This window comes from Charadrius vociferus, unplaced genomic scaffold, assembly GCF_000708025.1.
Source record: "Charadrius vociferus isolate BGI_N301 unplaced genomic scaffold, ASM70802v2 scaffold272, whole genome shotgun sequence".
NCBI lineage: Eukaryota > Metazoa > Chordata > Aves > Charadriiformes > Charadriidae > Charadrius > Charadrius vociferus.
In genome coordinates this window covers 2,015,664-2,036,867 of record NW_009647421.1, presented here as the reverse complement: position 1 = coordinate 2,036,867, position 21,204 = coordinate 2,015,664, and the positions used below count along the sequence as shown (strand labels likewise).

Genomic DNA, 21,204 nt, shown 5'->3' with positions numbered 1-21,204 from the left:
TACGCTTCCAATTCTCTCCCCCATATCACGAGATAGGGCAGTGAGTAAGTGGCTGCATGGTTCTTAGCTACCTACTGGGGTTAGGCCGTGGCATTCGGCTTTCTGAGGTTTAGATACATCCCAGATAGTGAAGATAGGTTCTAACTGTATATTCATTGTTTTGGGTGGAAATTTCCCAGTGTATATAGTTTGAAGCTTGTAAGCATAATAAAACAGTTAAAAATTTCAGTGTTAATCTGCCCATAGTGGCATGAGAGGGAAATATGTGACAGTAATATGTTGGTTTAACTTATTGAAATATTTCTTTCCCTTTTGGGGATTATTCCATGCCTTTCTTCTGTTAACTGACTGTCCTGAGCAGTGGTGCTTAAACAAAGTTCTCCACTCTAATTGACATTTCTTCTTAATTAATGTGCTCTTGGAAGCTTTCAATACCTGCAGGAAAGAAAGAGATGTAGAATATTGGTTATAGCTGAAGAATATTGGATAATACATTTTAAAAGATAACGTGAATATTTTTACCTGCAACTTTTATCTGAGCTGATCAGGGATATGCTTTCATTATGGTTCAGAATTAGTCAGGTAAGGGAGAGGCTGCCAAGAATGTGAGTTGTTTTTAAGATTCACCCATTTGACAGCCAAATGCATTCATATGCTTCTGGGAGTAAATGCAGGGTGGTGTTTATTTGTTTGTTTTTTAAGACAGTAACCTAGAAAACAGTAATTGTGTCAGTTTTGTATGCATTCCCTTTTCAAACCGTGAATGTGAAATCCTATTCTTGCACTGTGGAAGAAAATGGTTTCTGTAATTCCTAGATGTAAAAGGAAAAAAAAAGTGTTGGTGAGACTGAGACGAGAATATGTGTACAAGTTTAAGACTGTTGGGAAAAATCTGAGGAAGAGTAGAAAAAGCTATGAGTTATTAAAAGATTGAAAAAATACTATTAGGGAGATATTTGAAGCTCACTTTCCATGTATTTAAAAAAAAAAACCACCCAAACAACCAAATACCTAAATACTTTCTGCAGCAGGAAATTACAACCCTGCCTTACCTTCTTTAGGATGAAGAACGCTTGGGACTGCTGCCCACCCCCAGGTGCCCACGCCACACAGTCCTAACTTTGTTTTTCCCCTGTGAGGTATATAACAGGCCTAGGAGATGACTGTATGTGTGAAGGAAATAAAATTGAACATAATAGAGTCAAACAGTAGAATAATTAACTGAAAATGTCCTTGTGAAGTTTCTAAGGCTATAGGATATACTTTTTTCAGGGGAAGTTGCCAAACTCAGTTACCTTCTCCCTAAACTACAAAAATTGCTAGGTATGTAAGGGAAGGTTTTCAGTATTTCATCTCTTGGAAGAAAGGCAAGGTTTTGTTCAGGTGTTGAGAACGGTGTTAGATAAACTGAAATTTCTTTAATTTACATAATTTTTTTACCTTTGCTTTTATGAACTAGGCTCTGCTCCAACAAAGCGGTGCTGTGCAGCTAGGTCACAGCATTTCTGGGAGTCACGAATAAGATCAGCCTGCCAGCCTCTGTGGCAGTCGACACTGCCCTGTTCAGGAGATAGATGTATGCCGCAATTGGTGTCTTACAGCTGCACAGGTGATGGTGATTTGTTTGAGTAGTGTTGTATCTCGATCAAGCACTCCTTGATCCCAGAAAGCTGCTTCTCTCCCCACCCCCACCCCCCGTATGCAGCCTGTGATGGGGTTTAGAGGATAGGGGAGAACAAAAGGTAATGGAGAAGTGAGTAAAGGGAGGTGTCTGGGTTTCAGTGGGTGAGGACTGGGACCCTGTCAGAGGACTCGGCATGTAACCGAGCAGAAGACTCCAGTCATCCTAAATCTGACATTAACATGGTTTGAGATTTGTATATAGGATTGTGGTCAAGGGGATGGATTGCTCCTGAGTGCTTAAATTACGATGCTGGACTGTGAACGTGTGTATGCAGGCATCTACAGTTAACCTTGAACATTGTGTTACGTCTGGGAAAACAGCAGGGTTGTTTTTGTGGGAGAAGGCAAGTTGGTTGTGCGAGTCAGATGGATTTGGTTTAGATTCTCAGGCTTTCTATGTTACAGCCTACAGTTTTCTGGCTCTAGGGAGTAGAGTCATTAGCGCAGTATTTGTAGAAGTAAAGAAGCAGAAAGCTTTTCTGTGTCAGGGGTTAAAGTAGTGCCTGGGAAAGGCTGGACCGACCTGTTTTTGAACTGTGCATTTTAGGAGACACTCTCTCTGTGGTTTGTTTTTTTTTTTTTTTTTCTAATCCAGCTCTGGTAATCTAAAATGCTTTTCTCTTTTATGACAGCTGCTAATGATCCTTTGGGGAATTCAGGTGACTGTAGTACCCTTTTGAAAGGGTGGAGGTGTGTATATAAACATCTTTAGACTGAGAAGTGAATAAAGAGCCTGTTTCCCCTACCGTGGTTATTTAGTTACTGGTGTGTTGCATCTCTACGACTGGTCAGTTTTGCAGAACTGTGTCTTGTCAGCAGGTATCGGGTGTTCAAAAGAACAGAGCTTCTGAAAGAAGATAGAGCAATACTCACTTCTAAGGTTGGGTTAGCTTGGAAGAAGGACCTGACAGAAGATACCGTGTCTTGGAACTCGATTGCCTGAAGGGTTTCTTGTAAATTGGTCTCTGGATTCATATGCCTAAATGCTGCCCATTTTAGGCACATAGGCAAATAACTGCATGGCTACTGCTCTTATTTTGAGATATTTTATATCTAAGTAGAAGTTAACTTCTCCTGTAAACCAAATGAGACATCTAGACTTTCAGTAAATGGTGAAAGCTTTCACTATCTTGATCCAATAAATCTTTCCAAAGGTGGAAAAATAACTGCATGATGTATCTTTTAAGAACAGTTGAATACAGGATGAGATACTCTTTATGTGAGAGAATTATCTAGAACAAAAAATGTAGTGCATTGCACCCAGCTTCAAAGATTTTCCATGCTGTGAACATCAATTTTAAAAAATAAAACATTTGCATTCAGAGAGTCTGACTCTTTTGAGTGGACATCTGGTTTTGAACAATACTGGTGTTTTAGAGAACAAACTAAAACTAAGAATAAAGCAGTTTTGTTGTATTTTTACTTTTTTTGTTTCAGCCACTTGTATTTACCATGTTGGAGGGCAGATTTCTCTGTTGCTGTGCTGATTTACTAATCTAACTGTGAGATTCTGCTCTGCAAGTTTGGATGTGGCTGCTTATTGTCAACTCCCTCTGGCAGTCTGCTAACCAGCCGTGTTACAATCAGTAGAAATTTAAGAATTGTCAGAGCTTGCTTGAATAAACATGACTTGCTGGTTGACCTTATTAGTCATCCAGTTAATATCCTTAATAAGAAAATTAATTGTCAGTCCACTTTTTCTTGCATTAGTTGCAAAGACTTTTGGCAAAGATGGTAGAGAGTTTTCACCTTTCAAAGGATTGCAGGAGTAGTAAAGTTAGTAACAAATTGACCATCTTAGCTTCTGTTGTTTAGTGTGGGATGAGCAGGCTTGGACAAATGCCTGAAAATATTTTCGAGGGAGAGCATGTGTAATCAGACTACCCAGAGCTTCATAGAGAAATGAGGAAAAAGCCTCTGATACCTGCTAATTTTTTTCTGCAAAGGTTCAACTGAGTTGTATCCCAGGTCCGTAGGGATAAGCAGTATCACCATATTGCAGCAGGTGATGGGCATATTTGGACTTCTGCAGTGTTCATGGAACTGAGCTATGGTTGGAGAGATTTCTTGTGTGGTAAGAGGACTGGAAAGAAGTCAAGACTAGGATTATATGTATTAAGGGAGGTTTAGAGCCATAGACATAATGTGGTGAGCTATACCACAACATTTTTTGTAGCAAATGGTTTCTTAGAATTGGCAAAGATAATAGAAAGTGAAGCTGACAAGATTAGAAAAAAGACTCCTTATGTTATAGTTTGCTCAAATGTTGCAATTTTAAGCAATTGAATTGTAAATATTTGCCTTTTAATTTTAAGCACGGCAGGTATCTTCACTGTTGCTGTCAATTTCCCTGGGAATGAAACAGTAATATTTTAGACTCTTGTGGCAGGTGTTCTTGTGAATTTAATTTTGTTTGATTTACTCCAACCTTAATTTTTTCTATGTCAGGCTGAAAGAGAAAGTGATTATTTTTCTTCTCCTGGAACTTGCATTTTTTTCCTGAGGCCCCGAATCTTCAGCCATCATTATACTACTCATGTTTCTGTCCCCTTCTTTTCTGTAGGGAAGATCAGGCAGAAAATACTTGGGTTTTTTTCTACAGAATTATGACTGAAGAGCAGATTGCTAGGAAATGTTTTCAGAATTGCGATGCTGGCAATTGTAGACCAAATCCTTGTAGGATGTTATGTGTCTGAACCTCTTAAGAGTAGCTTCTGCTAGAAGCTTTTGTTTACATTAGGTAGCTCTCTTTTTGCTTCTTCATCAAAGCTTTTAAGGAATCATGTAATCTCTGAGAATGCAGCCCTGACAAAAATATTTCATTTTTTCCCTTTGCATTTTTATTTTTCTTGATTTATGTTAGGTAGGCAGCAACAGTTAGTTTCCTGTATGCCAGTACTAGCAAAATGACAGCTTCAACAGTGATGCTAGTTTAAAAAACAAACAAAGAAGCAAAATAACCCAAATACCTGCTTGGACTCTTCACAGTTTGTACATGTGTGCAGTTGTATCATTTCGGCAGTCCACATACTGCAACTACCCTCCTTACTAATGGCTCTACTACTTGAAGCTGCATAAAATAACTGCTAATAAATGGTGTCTTTGCATGTAGATGGTCTCTTTGTAAGGGCTATCAAGAGATCAGTTAAACAGGCAGGAAATAAAAAAGCTTGTTATTTTTCTGAAGTTCAGAAAGCTGTGTTAATGGTTGCAAACTTTACCTTCCTGGACTTCAATGCCTCCTTTTCAGTTTAGTAAGTTCAAGGCACAGAAAAGCTACTATGTTAATTCCATATCCAGTAAAGATTAAAAGTCACTTAGAGGGATGTGAAACAGCTAGCGAACATCTGAAATACTGAATGTCTAATTACATTTGTACAAGCAACATTCTTTGGACTTGAATACTTACATCAGATTATTAATACCTGATACTCCTGCTATATTAAAAGCTTTCTTCATTACAATTTCGGCAGCGTTCCCCCACTGTTTTTCAGGTTTCCTTGTACTACTTATCTCATGTTTTCTTGATAAAAGCATTAAGATCCATTAATATGGAATACTGCTATAATAATAGGAGCCATATGTAGGCAATTGCCTTGTATGGTCACCTGTGAACATACTATGTAGTGTAAAGAATAAAGCCTTCTCCCTGAGACTTGGGACTTCTGTTTTAGAAACTGTGATTTGTTTCATTGTGCTCTTCCTGTCACAGAAATAAGCTAGCTAGGGCTGGCTGAATTGTGCTGCACTACCTGAAGGCTTTTTCCTTTATAGGGCTTGCAAAGGTCTTTTTTTGCAAGCTGACATATGTGTTGTGTCAGAGCTGTGTGAAGAAGTGTATCACATTATTAAAGAAATTAAAACTCCAGTCCAGATGTCACATGACTTTTGTGTTTTTTAAGTCTCTTGTTACTTACTACAAACATGTGAAGATGGGGGAAATACCGGGGTTTGTCAATATTATTTAATGTAGATGAAAACTGTTATGTGCAGTGATAACATATGTGCCCAGAGCACTTTAGGGTCTTAATAATTGTATTGTTAGTAAAGCTCGAGACTTCAGAGAAATGGGAAATACCTTACTAAAAAATTATATCTAAATGCTGAGGAAGAGGTAAATTATAAAGACACGTTGTCTAATGCAGCTTCTCTGTCTCCTTCTTTCCTCTGTGATCTCATGTAGCAATGGGTCAAGAAGCTGGCAAACCTGCCTGGCCCAAACCATCAGGAAGCTATCAAACTATTACAGGTAGAAGATATGGAAGAAGACATACCTGTGTCAGCTTTAGAAGATCTTTGAATAGCCAAGACAGAGATGAACATCAACGTGAAGACTATAGACAATTAGAAGGGGAGAATGTTCAGAAAGATAATTCTTTACGTAAGTGTATGTCTTTGTATGTGCCGTTTAGTTGCAAACTAAGATGCGTGGGGGTGGAGGGGAGGTGCACATAAAGAAATGTGAAGGGAAGAGAGCAGCCAGTTAAATAACACAAGTAAAGTAGGTTTCATATGGCTTTACAGAATGAAAATTAACATGAAGGCAAATTATAGTATATCTTAGACTCTTTAATTTTGCCTCAAGTGCATTCCTGAATGAGTTAATGCACTCTAACCAACTAGATAGCCATAAAACTGTATAATTAAAATTATTTTGTCTCCAAATCAAATTACGAATCACATTTGGAAGAAAATACATATTCTAACTTTCTGTTTGGAAGTAGGCTGTGAAATATTTGATGCTAGGGAGTCCTTTTAATTAACCATGCGTGTTTCATTTTCTTGTTTTTTTTTATTTAAGTTTCCAAATCTCTTAATATTGACTTAAACTTTTAAGTACTCTCAAGTTATGCAAGCCATTGTATGTTCAAAAATAGTTTGGACTGTCATCTTGGTTAGGAGTTTACAAATGACCTGAACTAAGCATAAATTTTGTAGTAGCCACAGTATACATGTTTTTACTTTCTCTAACTCTTGCTGCTGGGTTTGATATTTATTGTCCCTTTATGCAAGAGGTGTTCAAGAGTAACGTAACCAGACTTGAACTTGCAATGATAGTAGCTACTAACCATAATTCCACATTTATCCCTGCTATTATTTTCTTACGAGGAGTTGCACTCCCAGCTGCCTGTACCAAATGCAGTGCTATTAGTATGTAATTTATAGTGGCAATAAGTGGCTTTATCTGAGTATGGCAGGAGGCACAATTTAGCTTGTTAATGAATGGATAGTCCATTTTTTAACTTATGGAAGGAAATGTTGCAGCTTTTTTAATCTTCTGGTGTATTTTTAATATACCTGTTCTCATCTTAAAATTCCCTTTTACATAAACAATATAAAAATGCTGCTTATAAACATGTTCCTTTAATACTTGTGGTTTTTCTATTGGGTGAGCTGAAATTTTGTTGTTTAAGTCTATTTCTATATGCTTAGTTTATATAAATGAGAACATAAATATATTAATGAAGAATGACTGCATCTGTGGTAAATATTTCTCTTTATTAAATTCCACTGCAGGAATTTAATTAGGAATTTAAAGGAATTATCCTTTCTTTTTCATGAGCAGTTGCTGTAGATGAGAGTATTGCAATTGTTTTTTGATTATTCCAATGTATTCTTTCTTACAGTTTTCTGTGATGGTTCCAGTCCACTGGTTCAGGTATCTTCTGATTTATTAGATGAGCCTTTATTAGAAAATACTGGAACTGGAGAACCCATTTGCCAAACTGCATCGAGCCAAACTTTTGAAGCAAGCATGACACCATTTTCTCTATTCTCTTATGGTCTGGAAGGCAACAGAATCTCAGGGAGCTCTGTGAATCCTTATGAAAATTCTGAAGACCTTGCAGAATATACATCTGGGGAACATAGTGATTTGAATGGTCAGAATGGAATTGCTTTTGTAAACATTGACTCTTATGAACCAGATAGCAGTGATGGAGAGGAAGATGATGCTCAGGACAAACTTTCTTTGGCAAGAGAAGCAGAAGGTGTATTTCAGGGAACACTAGATAACATGTTTTCTGAGTTAGAAAATGGCATAGAGTATTTTACTGACTTACAGTCCCGATTTTCCACTCTCACCCACAGTGTTTCTAGAGAATGTTGTGAAGCAGCAGGACCAATGCCTTTAATGAGATATTTTAGCATAGATTCAGACTTGGCATGTCCAGACAACAGGACATTACAATTGCCTGCTGAAGATCAAGCTGTACCAGAAAGTAACTTGAGTGGTGCCGGTTGTGAAACACAGCAGATAAGAAATGTAGTGGATGTTGGAATCGGAACTGCTATAGCGATTGATAATGAATTAAATGTCAGTGATGGAAGGATTGACCAAGGAAATTCACCTCAGCTAGTAGTGAGACCTAAAATAAGAAAACAAAATACTGCAAATCAGTTGGAGAGAGAGAGGCATTTCCCTAATGATATAGAAGAGGAGAGTGGTTCCTGGAGAACTGAAGTTCCTGGAGTCCAGCGAGGCCGTACTGAGCCTGCCTTGAGAAGTAGTGAAGAATACATGAGTTCTAGTATGTTCTTTGACTCAAGAGAGTATGAAGGTCATCAAAATAACACAGAAATAGTCCTAGGGAGAAATGCAGCAGCTAAAGATCAAAAAGAAGTGACAGATGATGGCACTGTCTGGGATGATTTTGAAGACGGCAACAGACATTCACCAGTGTCCCACAATGATGAAGACAGGTAAAACTTCACTTCTATATCTGGATTAGTATTGAATCTTTTGTGTAAATAATGTGCAAATTTGAATAATTTGTTAGCAAATGGGATACAAAAACTTAAGCAATTTCAGAATATGATCAAATAACATTGATATGCATAGACATACTGGGTTTAGCAGATTGAAAACTGAGCTGCAGGTGTTGTGGATTGCTGTGTGAGGTGTGCTCTATTAAGCATGTTTGTTTGCATATTAATTAGTTTTCTGTAACTTTTTGAAGTGACATAGCTAGTTGATTATACTTTGAAGTTTGGTAGGTGTCAGCTGTCACTGTTAGTGTTGAGTGAACTCTGGAAGCAGCATTACCAAAGGTAGCAGTAGATTAGTTCATCCTTTTTGAGATTCTACTAACATCACTGTTTTGTTGAAGCTGCCCACAACTTGTTATTTATTGCCCTTTTTTATGTGGTGGCTGAGCAAATTCTTCTTGGAAAAACTCCCTGCCATTCATCTGTTCAGGCTAGTGGATTATGTAATTTGCAGTAAGTCATCCATTGTATGATTTAAAAAAAGGGACTGTTGTATATGGTTTAGGGATTATGAGACCTTTAAGTTTTGTTTGGCTGGGAGGTAAGACCAACATTGCTTATTTTTTCTTAAGCAAGCATTAGTGTTCTCAGCATCACTGCTGCTGTTTTCTGTTTGTGTGCTAGGAGAAGGATGTGCAGGTAGATCTGGGCTTGTATTCCTGAGTTATGTACTCTGCGGAGGCGGAGGGGGAAGAAGAAAGCCTTTTTGCAAAGTGGGATGGGCAGAATTCTTTCTTAGGAACTGATTTTTTTATTTTTTTTTTAATCAGCTCTTTATGTGTATTTGCCTTATACTACATCGCTAAATAGTGCAAAATGAATTTCTGGTAGAAAATTTTCATAGAAAAGCAGGAAATCGCAACATGTTTGTGTGTGTTTTTCTTTCCCCTAAAGCAGTGTTTAAATTCATGCCCTGTTGCCTTGTTTAAATTGCAGGTCAGAATGGAGTGATGGAGAATGGTCTACATCTGTGCCTCCCTATTTTACTGTCACTGATAAAGACCAGTCCTCAAGTGATGAGAGCTGGGAGACTGTTCCAGTCCGGGACGAATGTGATCCTGAAGTGCAGAGCAGCAGCAGTGGCATAGAAGAGGAGAACACAGATGTTTGTTTCCAAGGACGGTATGGTTTTATTAGCTAACTTACTGTAATTTCTGACATCAGCAGTAACACAGAATCCATATGATGCGACAGAGAATCACATCAGTTCTAAAACTAGTAACTATACTAGCAATAATCATTTGCGTACATCAAAATAATCTAAGTACAAACAATTCTATTTTATGAAAGATACAGCAATAATGAGATAGCATTGACATGTAGTGTCAATAAGGATAATAGGCTGGATATACCCACTTAAAAAATCCATATTAGGCGAGTTAGTTGTAAAGACATATATGTTGCACACACGTGTTCTGATACTGCTTAGTACTCCTCGCCAAACAGTTGTTTATCTCTTTGCTTTTTCACTTCCCATATTCCACTGCTGCACTTTATTTCTGCAGCCCTATCAGTGATTAAACTTGAACTACTTGGTGAGAACTTATTTTTCCAGTCACTCAGTACTTTACTTTATAAAATGTATCTGCCTTTGCAAGGCAAAATTTATAGCTATAAGTAGCCAAGGAAAGTGGTTGTGTTTTTTTTCCTAAGCATCTAATATTGACCTTACATTCTTAGTCTGGGTCTTCATAAAGCAACAAGGCATGCCTAAGTGTTCTTTCAGCTTCTTCTACTCTTAGGTAGACAGTACCTATTACTGAGCAGTCCAAATCTGTTACCACTTTTTAGTATGGCTGTCTCTTTAGGCTTGGAGAATTAGTGTGGCTTTATGAAAATTCACCTGTTTCAGAAAAACAAAATGGAGCTGTGTGCTCTTTAGCTTTCTTTGATGTGAACAGCCTGCAAATGTACCCACTTCTGACATGATTCCTGTTTATTTGCCCTTTGATAAGGAAAGTGGGACTCACAGTCTTGGGGCTTTAAACATCCAGGTGACTTGTGCTTCTCTAGAAAATCCAGCAAGGAGAGGAGTCTTTCTCCTTATGCAGATAGCTTCTCTTGCAAATATCTCTTCGCAGTCAGGCCAAGTTTCCCCAAGAAGGCTGTTGCAGTGTATCAAGAGACCCTTTCTTTTTAGTGGCTTTAGCACCTTGTAGATGAATAAGATGTTTAGTACCAAATTTACTAGCCCTTGCAGAGATGTTGCCTGTACTAGGGAAAATGCAAAACAAGCTACTTATCATACTGTGGGCATTGAGCATTAGACAAATAATTTTCTGATAGAATCATAGGTATTACTAGATTGAGTCCAGAGCTGATACCACTTGGAGTTTCTTGTTCTTTACAGAAAATACTAAATTTCTAAACTGGGACTGCAATCTAAGAAACATGCAGCTGCAGCTGTTGTAATATGTGTAGCTTTTGTTACTTGCATGTGTTTGTAAATTCTCCTAGACTTTTAGTTTTAGCTTTTCATTTATTTCTTTGAAGGGAACAGACCTTATTGGAGGAAGGAGAAGTTCCTTGGTTACGTTACCGGGAAGAAGTAGAAAGTAGCAGTGGTGAGGAAAATGACCTGGTTAGTGATTTTGTGCATCCTGGATTCTTTCTGTTGGATGGAAATAACAACCTTGAGGATGACTCCAGTGTGAGTGAAGACCTGGATGTGGAGTGGAGGTATGCCTTTTTTAGTTTTTAGCATTAATTTCAGAGGTTTTTTAGTTATTGTTTTGCTTTTTATGTAAAACGTCAAAAATACTCATGCCTATCAGTATGCACTTGCTTCAGAGGCTGATAACCTGAATTTAAAGGCTATGTTTCTTCCAATGAGAGAAAAAGGATGTAATTTGCTAAATCAGTCTGTCGTCTGAGAAGATTGTGGTGGACTAAATATTCAAGGGATGAGTGTACTTCTTTAATTTTCAAGATGGTAAGTATAGTGGAAGTATAATAAAAGTAAAGCAATATGAATGTAATCAGCAGTCAGGTCAGTGCAATTCCATAATTGGTCTTTCTCTTTTGCATCTGGTCTAAGTTATATGCTATAGGCCTATTTTTGTGTCACTTTGTGATGCCATGCAATTACCTAATATGATCATAATTTTGAATGCTTCATTCATTTTTCTGTCATTAGATTACTGAAGAATATTACAATATACTTATTACAAAAATTCCGCAAATACCAGGAAGAAAGTGATCAGAGCCACTTGCACAGCTTAATCCTAGAATAGTATAGTATGTGTTTTAAAGTACAAACAAGCTAGACAGAATGCTTTCCAGTAAGAGACTTAATGCTTGCTCTCTTCTGCTTGTTAAAAATAACTACAGTGTAGACATACCAAGGACACTGGTGTTTTCTCCTTGTGAAGTTATTGTGAAAAAGCACAACAGGGATTAATGCATGAGAGTCCAAGCTAGAAGTAAGGCACATGTTCTCACAGTGCCAGGCAGCAAGCTAGCAAAGGAATTGTAGGATACGGACAAAAAACTGTTGTTTAAGTGTTGGGGATTGGCCTTGATAAGCTTCCTAACTAGTCAAAATATGAAGGAAGATGCTTCTGTAGTAGTCTAAGTTTTGTCTGTTGAGCATAGGCGGATCCAAACATGTTCTTGCTTGTGCCTATTTTAAGATTTGATCTCTGAATGTTGAAAATGGAACTCAAAGCAGCTGCCAAGCTATGAACTGTGACACACAACATAATCAAAATCTGAATGCTTAGTTGTAAAGCGACCTTAGTAGCATACATACAAAATTTATTAGCTGAACTGAATGTCCTTTTACTCCGGAGTAGTCAACAGTAAAAGCTCCCATCATGTTTTTCTGAAGTCTATATTGTCTTGAGTGTACCACTGTACTGGGAGCAGGTGCTGGCAGTGGGGGCTGCAGGGCAGCTTCTGTGAGGAGAGGCTGGGGCTGCCCTGTGTGGGACACAGCTGGCTCCAACAGACCCGCTGCAAGGTGGTGCCTCTGGGAAAGTGTATTTAAGAAAGGGTAAAAAAATGCTGCACAGCAGAGTGTGAGAGAGAGGAGTGAGGATGATGTGAGAGAAACAACCCTGCAGACACCAAGGTCAGAGAAGATGGGGGAGGAGGTGCTCTAGGTGCTGGAGGAGAGATTCCCCTGCAGCCCCTGGAGAAGACCACAGTGGAGCAGGTAGGTATTTGCTGAAGAAACTGTGCCTGCGGAAAGCCCACACTGGAGCAGGTAGTGAAGAAGTACAGCTAGTGGGAAAGACCCACACAGGAGCAAGTTTATCCTGAAGGACTGCAGCCTGTGGGAGGGACCCCACACTGGAGCAGGGGGACAGTTTGAGAAGGAAGGAGTGGCAGGGAGGAACTGCCACAGACTGACCACAGCCTCTGTTCCCTGTCCCTCTACACTGCTTTGGGGTAGGGAGACATAAAGGGGTCAGGAATGAAAGAGTGAAGTTGAGCCTAGCAAGAAAGGGAGGGCTAAAGGGAAGGTAGTTTAGTTTTTGTCTTTGTTTCTCACTATCCAAATCCGTTTTTATTGGCAATAAGTTCATAGAATCATAGAACAGCCCAGATTGGAAAGGACCTCACACAGGACCAACACAACCACTTCATGAGAGTATGTGCATGCAATTGTTAACAGGTGATGTGCAGTAATTTGATGTACCCAGTACTGATGTTATTACTGTTTACTTTGAAATTAAGACCATGTTTCTTAATTCACGTTTTTCAGGATACTTGATGAGTTTGGGGATGGCCTAGGGCTTGCTCGAGCCATTCCTTATATGGATCCTCAGTTTCTCGCATTTGTGGCACTGGAGGGACGCTTACAAGCTATGGAGGTATTAAAATACTCTTGCTGATAGTGTATCAGTGATGTTGTGACATAAATTTTCATTATTGTATCCTCTTTCAGCCTAATCTGAGACTCAGGGGAAAAATTACTGTTCTGTTTTAGCATCAACTCTCAGATCTGCAAGCTTGAAAATAAATATTGAAGTTCTTCTAAATGATGTAGTGCAAGAAGTCATTGATCAGTGCTACTCCTTGCAGAATATGTATTTATTTTCTCTTAACGGAAAAAAGATACCGATTTCTACCAGTATAAACATGTAATTTAAATTATTCTAAATAATGTTGCTAAATTTCCTACATAACAAAGGAAAGTTCATAACTGGGTCTGTGCCTATAGATTGTCCCAGCTTTTTTTGTGCAAGAGTACAATTGTATATCTCATTTTTATTCCTCAGCAGAAGATTTTTCTGTATTTGACTGTCTTGACTCCATGTGTTTTAAATTGAAAAAAGAAAAACCAACCAAACACCAAATCACCCAAAAGCAAAAAAGCCTTTTGTCTTTACCTTGTTCTAATCTCATTTTATCTATCTAACTTTGGATAAACCAGAGCATTTGTTATGGAGAACCACCACAGTTACAATTTTTGTCTTCTGTGTTACATGACTTTGGTCACCGTCAGAGTGAATATGGAGCTAGCTGAAATTCACTTTGATGCAATGCGACAATTCTTGCACTGCCAGAAGTCTGCCCTGCAGGGTATTTGTCAAAATAAGAGTTAAATGATGTGCAGACATATAATATGGTGTTACAACAATTAAATTGAATCTTTTGTGTGTGACATAAGTTTAGGGGCATCAAGGGGCAGTTTGACTCCTAGCTTTTAGTTAAAAGGGGTGAACAGGGCAGACTATATGTCATAGTGTGCCTGCAGACAAAATACCACAGATGCTTTAAAATGCTTTCTAAAGCTGACAGTCAGTGGAAGAGTCATAACTTTTTTCCACAGATATGTGCAAAATCAATGATTTTGTGAATAAACTTCATTGGATTTTTCCAAGGGGATGGAAATGTCGTTCCCTGAAGTTGGCAGTCATTCAGTTTCCAGGTAGTGTGCATCCCACAAGATATATGGGAGGTTAGCATTATTCATGATCAAGGACCATAGGGTCTTCTCCAGCTGTGTAGTATTTTGTTAGCATTACTTGTCTGGAGACACTTCAGACCTGCTTATTAGTGTGTCTGTTGATATCCTTACTATAAAAGCAGCATTTTGAAGTTGTATAGAGAAAATTCCTCATCTCTTTCTTAGCTGCTGGTTCTCACTACATCAAGAAGGACAGAACTCCAGAAGCAGTTGATCACCTCCTTTGCACCAGAGCAAGCGGATCTGTTTAAAGAGGGGAAACTAATCCCATCTTTTTCTTTTTTTAATCTTTATGTTACCACTTGAAGAGGAGACTGAGGTTATTATGGCTCTGAGGTTTTCTTTCTCATTACTGTGTAACAACATCTCCCTAGTTACTCTGTCAGCAGAAATGTGTGCTCTCTTGTCAGGCTGACCTGTAAAAGCAATCCTAGGTGGCTATGTGCATGGCTGGCTGAGAAGATGCTGTAATTATGTTAGTGTCACCAGGAACCAGAGCGTCATTGAACACACTTGGCAAGGAGGTAGATGACTATAAAGGTAGTTTTTCTCTGGTACCTGTGGTGCAGGTCATTGTGGATGTTGGACAAGAGGGAAAGCCAATTCTCTTAAACAGTATTAGTGCTTGAAATCAGCACTTAGGTATCTGAAACTTGGTGGGCATAGAAGTCTGGCATAATGGTATGCAGAAAATGGTAACTGAGTAATAAAAGGAACAGCTGTATTGACTGTTACTAAGTGGACCGCGCAGGTTCAGAATAATAGTGAATTTGAATAATTCTGAGCATTTCCTCCAAATCTCAAGGAGAATATACAGATCACCTCTCTTTTCAGTATGAAGGTAGTCACTAAAACTGTTCAGAAAATAAAAGCAAGGGTTACCCAAAACTGTTCAACATTTTGCTTGGGCAATATTGCAAGTATTTCTGGAATTTGAGAGAAAGTGGGCAAAAGAAGGCTCTGTAATGTCTGTTTATCCAGAATTAATTTTAATTGTTTGCTGAGATCCTATCTTTTAGTGACCACAGCAAGATGTAGACAGGATTGGGATATAATTTTTTCAGCTTTCCAGAAAACAGGACTTGCAAATGGCTAGTCCAATGTACTCTCTTAATAAAATATGATGTGTCCCTGACTGGATTAATATAGATGAGAAACTTGTATTCCTGGAAGGACATTAAGAACAGCCTTTAAACACAACTTTCCTGGTTGTGAGATAATTGTAGATGAAGATGTAGAAGTGTGTTCCACAAAATTAAAAAATTAAAATCTTTAATTGAAATAGCAAATATCTCAGTGTTACAAAGCCTTTTTGTTACCTTTGGTACTATGGTCACAGTACTTGCTCAGGTGTCCAAAATGTGGCATACAGCACTTTCAGGAGGAAAAAAATTGTATTAAAAAAAGGGTGGGTGTTTTATGATGCAAAGACCAAATTGCATTAACTCTTCAAGTCTGGCAAAGACATTGCTGAAAATGTCTTTGCTTTCTGCTAGAAAATGCAATTTCTGCTTTTTCCATTTGTAAGGTGTATAGAAAACGTTTGTAATACGACAATTTTTGTGCTGTAGTTTGTTGCACCTGCATGTATGTATCAAGTAGGGAAGTAAGAGATCACTGTGTCAAAGTGATCAGGATTGAGAGTTCTTTGAGGGAGGTAAGAATTGAAGCTAATTGTCTGTCTTCCTCATGATTGGTACTTTATGCACCTCGTCTCTCTCACCAAGGGTAAAGGAAGTGATTTCATCTGTTCTTGATGTAGTTAATCTTATTTTGGGGCTCAGTACTCTTCTGGTTTTGCTAGGCAATTTTCTGCAGGATGATTAGATTTCAGATTCACTGAATACCTTTCCTGCTTCTTCTACAACTTTTTGCTCTCACCTTCCACATCTTACTGCTTACATGCCTGTTTTCTTTCTCTGTTTGAACAACTATAGCCCAAGCTTGCCACTTCGCAGTTACACAGTATCTATGTACTTATACTCAGCTTTCTAACAGGCTGTTTGTTGCCATTTTTGCTGTTTCAGTATTATTTAGATCTGGCTTTAGGGTAAACAGCTGTTACTTAAATCTTGCTTAGTCTGATTCTACCTTATGGGTGAAAAGTACCTCTGCTTTTGCTTCAAGTTTAAAAAGTAACCCATCTGCTTCCTGGTAGTAAGTATTTTTGCACCAGGGGTTTTATAACAGAGAAGTCTGAGCTTTGACTGGCTTTAAGTATTATTTTGGCTTGAACAGGTTGGGTTGAGTTTAATTAAAACATCATTAATAATCTGTCTAATGGATGTGACTTTATTCAACTTGTTACTGATTTACTTAATCCACTTCCTTAAATTTCCCAAAATTCGCTTATCTATAATAGTAGATTCATTAACCAGATTTTTTCAGCTGTAACAACATGATTTATTATGAGAGTCTGTTATAGCTCAGAAAATTTTCCAAAACCTTCTCTCCAGCAAACTAATTTACTGTAGCTGTGAAATACTTGAAAGGGATATGCCATGGCAGTGCATCCAAAATTCAAGTGTATCTTAAATGGGGCAGGGGGAAATCTGTCCCAAGTTATTATGACATTTGGAGAGGAGAAGTAGTGAATATATATTTTTTTTTTTAAAAAAAAGCTATGTTCTGTAAGACTCTGGGTTCCTAAAACATAATAATTTCTATGCACATTTTTTTTACTTCCATTTGTTTTACTTAGCTGGGAGTATTTGGTTTACTTCACTAGCAGTATAGAAAAGGTTGGGTGTCTCTGCAGCATCAGTGACTTAATTTATGAGTATTTCCTGTGCTGATTCATAGATGTGAGGAGCTCAAACACCTGTAGGCTATCGCAGTCACATTTTTAGTGGTGTCCAGCATTTGGTTTATGGTACATGGAGCGGTAAGCAGTCACACAAGTAATAAGAAGGAAATAAAGGTATCTTTGAAGTTACAAAGGTATCTTACAAAAATTGTAAAACAGGCACTCCTCTGCTCTGCTTTGGTTTTGAAGATGTGGTTTTAAGCATCAGAGTCATTGTGAGGCTTTCCTTCTGTGATGTTTCTTTTGCATAGCTTTTAAAAGCAAACAACACAATGCTTTTGTAAATTGTTTTCTGTTTCAGAGTAGTAATACTGGATATAGACAGAGAGACTTGACACATGTAATACTGCATCCTTCTGTCTGCTTGGGGTCTTATCTAATTTTTCCAGCTGTTAATCTGACTAAGCGTAGTGTTTTTACCTGAAAATTATTCTCAGACCATTGCAGCTGTAGCAGGATAGGGTTACAAATACTAAAATCACCTTGATGTTAGTAAGGCAGTATTGTCTACTGTAGCAGAATTGAATGTTTTTTAAGCTGTTAAGTTGGAGGAGTGTACCAGTCTTGCAGGTGGACTTGCATACTGCACTAGGGATGACGGTCCTAGGATCTCCTTTAAATTAGCAGTTTTCTAGATGAGAATGTGTGGCAGTAGGAGCTGTAAATATTTGTCTGTTAGCTCATGCTGATATCTCTGCTGCCACAAACATTTGACTAAGTGTAAACCTGCTAGTTTACAACTATAGTGGGATGGTTGCCTGGGCTACCTTGCCACTGCAGTAAAAGTGCAGGTGTGTTTTCAGGCTGCAGCTCTAGTAACTTTAGAAAAAGTTTAAGATGAAAGGCTACCGAAGGTTTTTCTGTATAATCCAGTTTCTCTAGTATGTTTTTGGCTTTTTAGTTAAGTATACCCCAACATTACAAAAATGTCAGGCTATCTTAAGCTTCTTACCAAGGGAGTTTTGTGGCCATTAGAATAAATAATTTTCATGCTCATTAGAGCAGTAAGTAGTTGTACTGTAGGGGTGTGACTAGTGTTCTTGGCTCTTCAGTTTCAGTTTGTTCTGCTGTTTAAACGGGTATATCTAGTACATTTTTTAGCTAATATAACCAGTCTGAATTCTGTGTTGCATTTTTTTTTTCTACTGGGGATCCTGTGGGGGTCTTGTGGGGTTGAATGTATGATGTGAACAACAAATCTGCCTGCTGTAGCATCAGAGTCTTAAAGATTTATTATGGTGAAAAATTTAAGTCTCAAACAAGAGAACTTCAGAGCACTGTCTTAAATCATTGTACCAATGACAAACATCTATGTGGATCCTGTTTGTTTGTTTTGTTTTTTTTTCTGAAAGACTACATTGGTAGTGTAGCCTCGGTACTTACTTTTTTTGTCTGCACCTGAGTAATTCAATAGTTGAAGCCAGGAAACATTAATGAGGCTTTTATTTTCAGAAAACAAAACATAATGACAGTTTTGTATTCACAAGCTTTATTAGATTTTCAGCTTGCTGCCTTTTCTGAAACTTTATAAAATGAACTAATACTCATTAGACAATAAATTGTGGCTCTGTCCTGGTACTGTGAAAAAGCTTAAAAACCAAGCTGTTACAGTTTTGATCTTCAGTTTAATCTCATTCATTACAAAAATGAAAATGATGTAATGGTCAGTCTGACAGACATAACTTCCATTTAAGAAAGTAATACTATTAGAATTGGATTCCTTTTCTTGATTATTTGTTTTTACATGGAATGTTACACTTTTGGGTAACAGGATTCGGTCTCTGCTCACCCTTCTCAGGCTGCTGTTGTCCATTTGGAGTCTCTTGGATTTGATGGTGAACAAGCTTGTCCACCAGCTACCAAAGAAACCATAGATCATCTTACGCAGATTGTTGTCACAGCTGACCATGAAGGTATGGAAAAACAATTAACAATTAATTTCCACAAAGTTTATAAGAAGAAATCTAGTTTTCTGTAATACCATAGGTGCACTATTTAAACATACTTAATGTGGAGCTGGCAATGATGTTCTAAGAGCTTTTGAATCTTGAATCAGACGGAACGTAACTTTGGTCAGTTTGAAAAACTAATCTTTACTGGAGTGTAATTTTATTTTGTAATAATCAGTGGTACTGTTGATACTATGTGTATTGCAATTTCAGCTCATTTTAGACGTAAAACAAGCTAATAATGCTTTTTCTTCATCATGGGTGTAGGTCAAGAGCAGTGTTGCACTATCTGTTGCAGTGAATATGTGAAAGGTGAAATCGTAACAGAGCTACCCTGTCATCATTTGTTTCACAAACCTTGTGTAACTCTTTGGTTACAGAAGGTAAGCACTACAGGATTGATGGGGGGGTTTGTGGGTTTTTTGAGTATTTGCATTTTTCTGGGAAGAACAGTTTGTAACTTTTTGAAAACGTGGGATGCAGTGTCAAGAAATAACTGGCTGTTAGTTTTATGCATTATGGTACCAAATTCTAGTACAAGTGAGGAAATTCCTTTATATCTGTAGTCACCCAAAGAGCAATTTCTTGAATAGGGGGTCGTATTTTTGTGAGGAAGAACATGCTTTGGTTTTAGTAAGAGTGAAAGAGATGGATGAGTTAACTTGTTTTGGTATGAGAAGAGCTTTCTTTACTGTACTCATACCTTGAAGTACAGAAGGTGGCTTGGTTTTCTCCAAGAGCAAAGGATCTGGTCTGTCTTGCCAGAATGTCAGGCCCATTTATGGTGGTAATTAAAGTTGGTGGGAGAAATACAGGAATGTTTGTAGATTAGTTTTAAAAAAATTGATCTTTGGTAAATCTATATTGTGGTAGATTTCACTTCATAATCTGTCATCAGTTTCCTTCCAGATGTCTTATAGGCTTTCATCATATTGAGGCTAGACTGAAATTAACAAATTGGTGTTTTTTTTCCTTGCACTTCCACTCTGCTTTATGCACAGTAGAAGGCTGGACTTGCTAACTCTCAGTGGGCCTACAGTGTAACACATCATTTCTTCAAGAGGTACAAGAAGGAGGTTAATTGATTCGGATTAGGCAGATCAGATCAGAGCACCTCTAGCATGGGTTGGTGGTGGGTTTATAATTATTTTTTTTTTTAAATCTTGATAGGGTTGATTACCACATTGGTACTGCTTGTATTATGTCTTGCCTCTTTCTGCTGTCATAGTAAACTGCTCTTGCTGAAAACTAGGACAAAATAATTCCTGTTAGATCTGGGCTGTACCTAGGTTTTTTTAATGCTTGCCTCAAAAAAACAAAACAAAACAAATTCCCACCCGTAAAATGAATTCTTTCAAGAAGACCTTGCAGGGAGCCTGATGTATTTGCTCTGTAACTGGTGTGAAAGCAAAACAAAGCTTTCTTCTGATGTTGTTAGCTGTCTCTTAGCTCCAGGTAGCCATGCAGTCAAATTTGACTTTGAGACAGTGCTCTTGTGAAGACATTAAATACTTCATAAATAATAACCTTTAGCTTTTCAATAGAATTGAATGCAGACTGGGCAGATGACCTAGGGTTTTTTCCTCTCTTTTTTTTTTTGTAGTCAGGAACATGCCCAGTTTGTCGTCATGTGCTTGCGCCTGTGCCTCCTGAAGCAGCTGCTGCCACCGTTTCCGTTCTGTCTGATGATGATTCAGCATCTTCTGTTCACAGTGCTACAGGAACTTCAAACTAGCATCTGAAAATAAATCTTTGCCACCAAAACAAAAATGTAAATTTTGCCTGTTTAATTACAATGTGAAAACAAATATGTAAAAAAAAAAAAGTAAAATACTATTTAAATTATATATTTTAGTTTAGAAAGAGGTGCAAGACTTTCTAAACTCTTCAGGTTCGCGATAACAGCTTACATTTCCAAACTAATTTAGAAGAACGTGCAACCTTTTTTGTTGGCAGAATGTTACTGTTAACTGTAATGTCTAAAGCTGGTATTGTGATAAATTTTTCCACAAACATAATTAATGTGTTACTTTGTTCAAGTTCTTGCAGCTGCAATACAGTCTCAGCATATTATAGTTCTG

General features: G+C 37.8%; 1 protein-coding gene across 1 annotated transcript; it reads left to right on the top strand.

Moving 5' to 3' along the window:
- Positions 1 to 5,868: 5,868 nt before the first annotated feature.
- PJA2 (praja ring finger 2, E3 ubiquitin protein ligase) lies at positions 5,869 to 20,858 on the top strand. Its single transcript, XM_009880480.1, has 8 exons — positions 5,869 to 6,064; positions 7,311 to 8,385; positions 9,388 to 9,573; positions 10,945 to 11,130; positions 13,160 to 13,268; positions 18,973 to 19,094; positions 19,392 to 19,506; positions 20,727 to 20,858. The coding sequence occupies exons 1-8, from the start codon at positions 5,869 to 5,871 to the stop codon at positions 20,856 to 20,858; spliced, it is 2,121 nt and encodes a 706-aa protein (XP_009878782.1).
- The last annotated feature ends 346 nt before the right edge of the window (positions 20,859 to 21,204 follow it).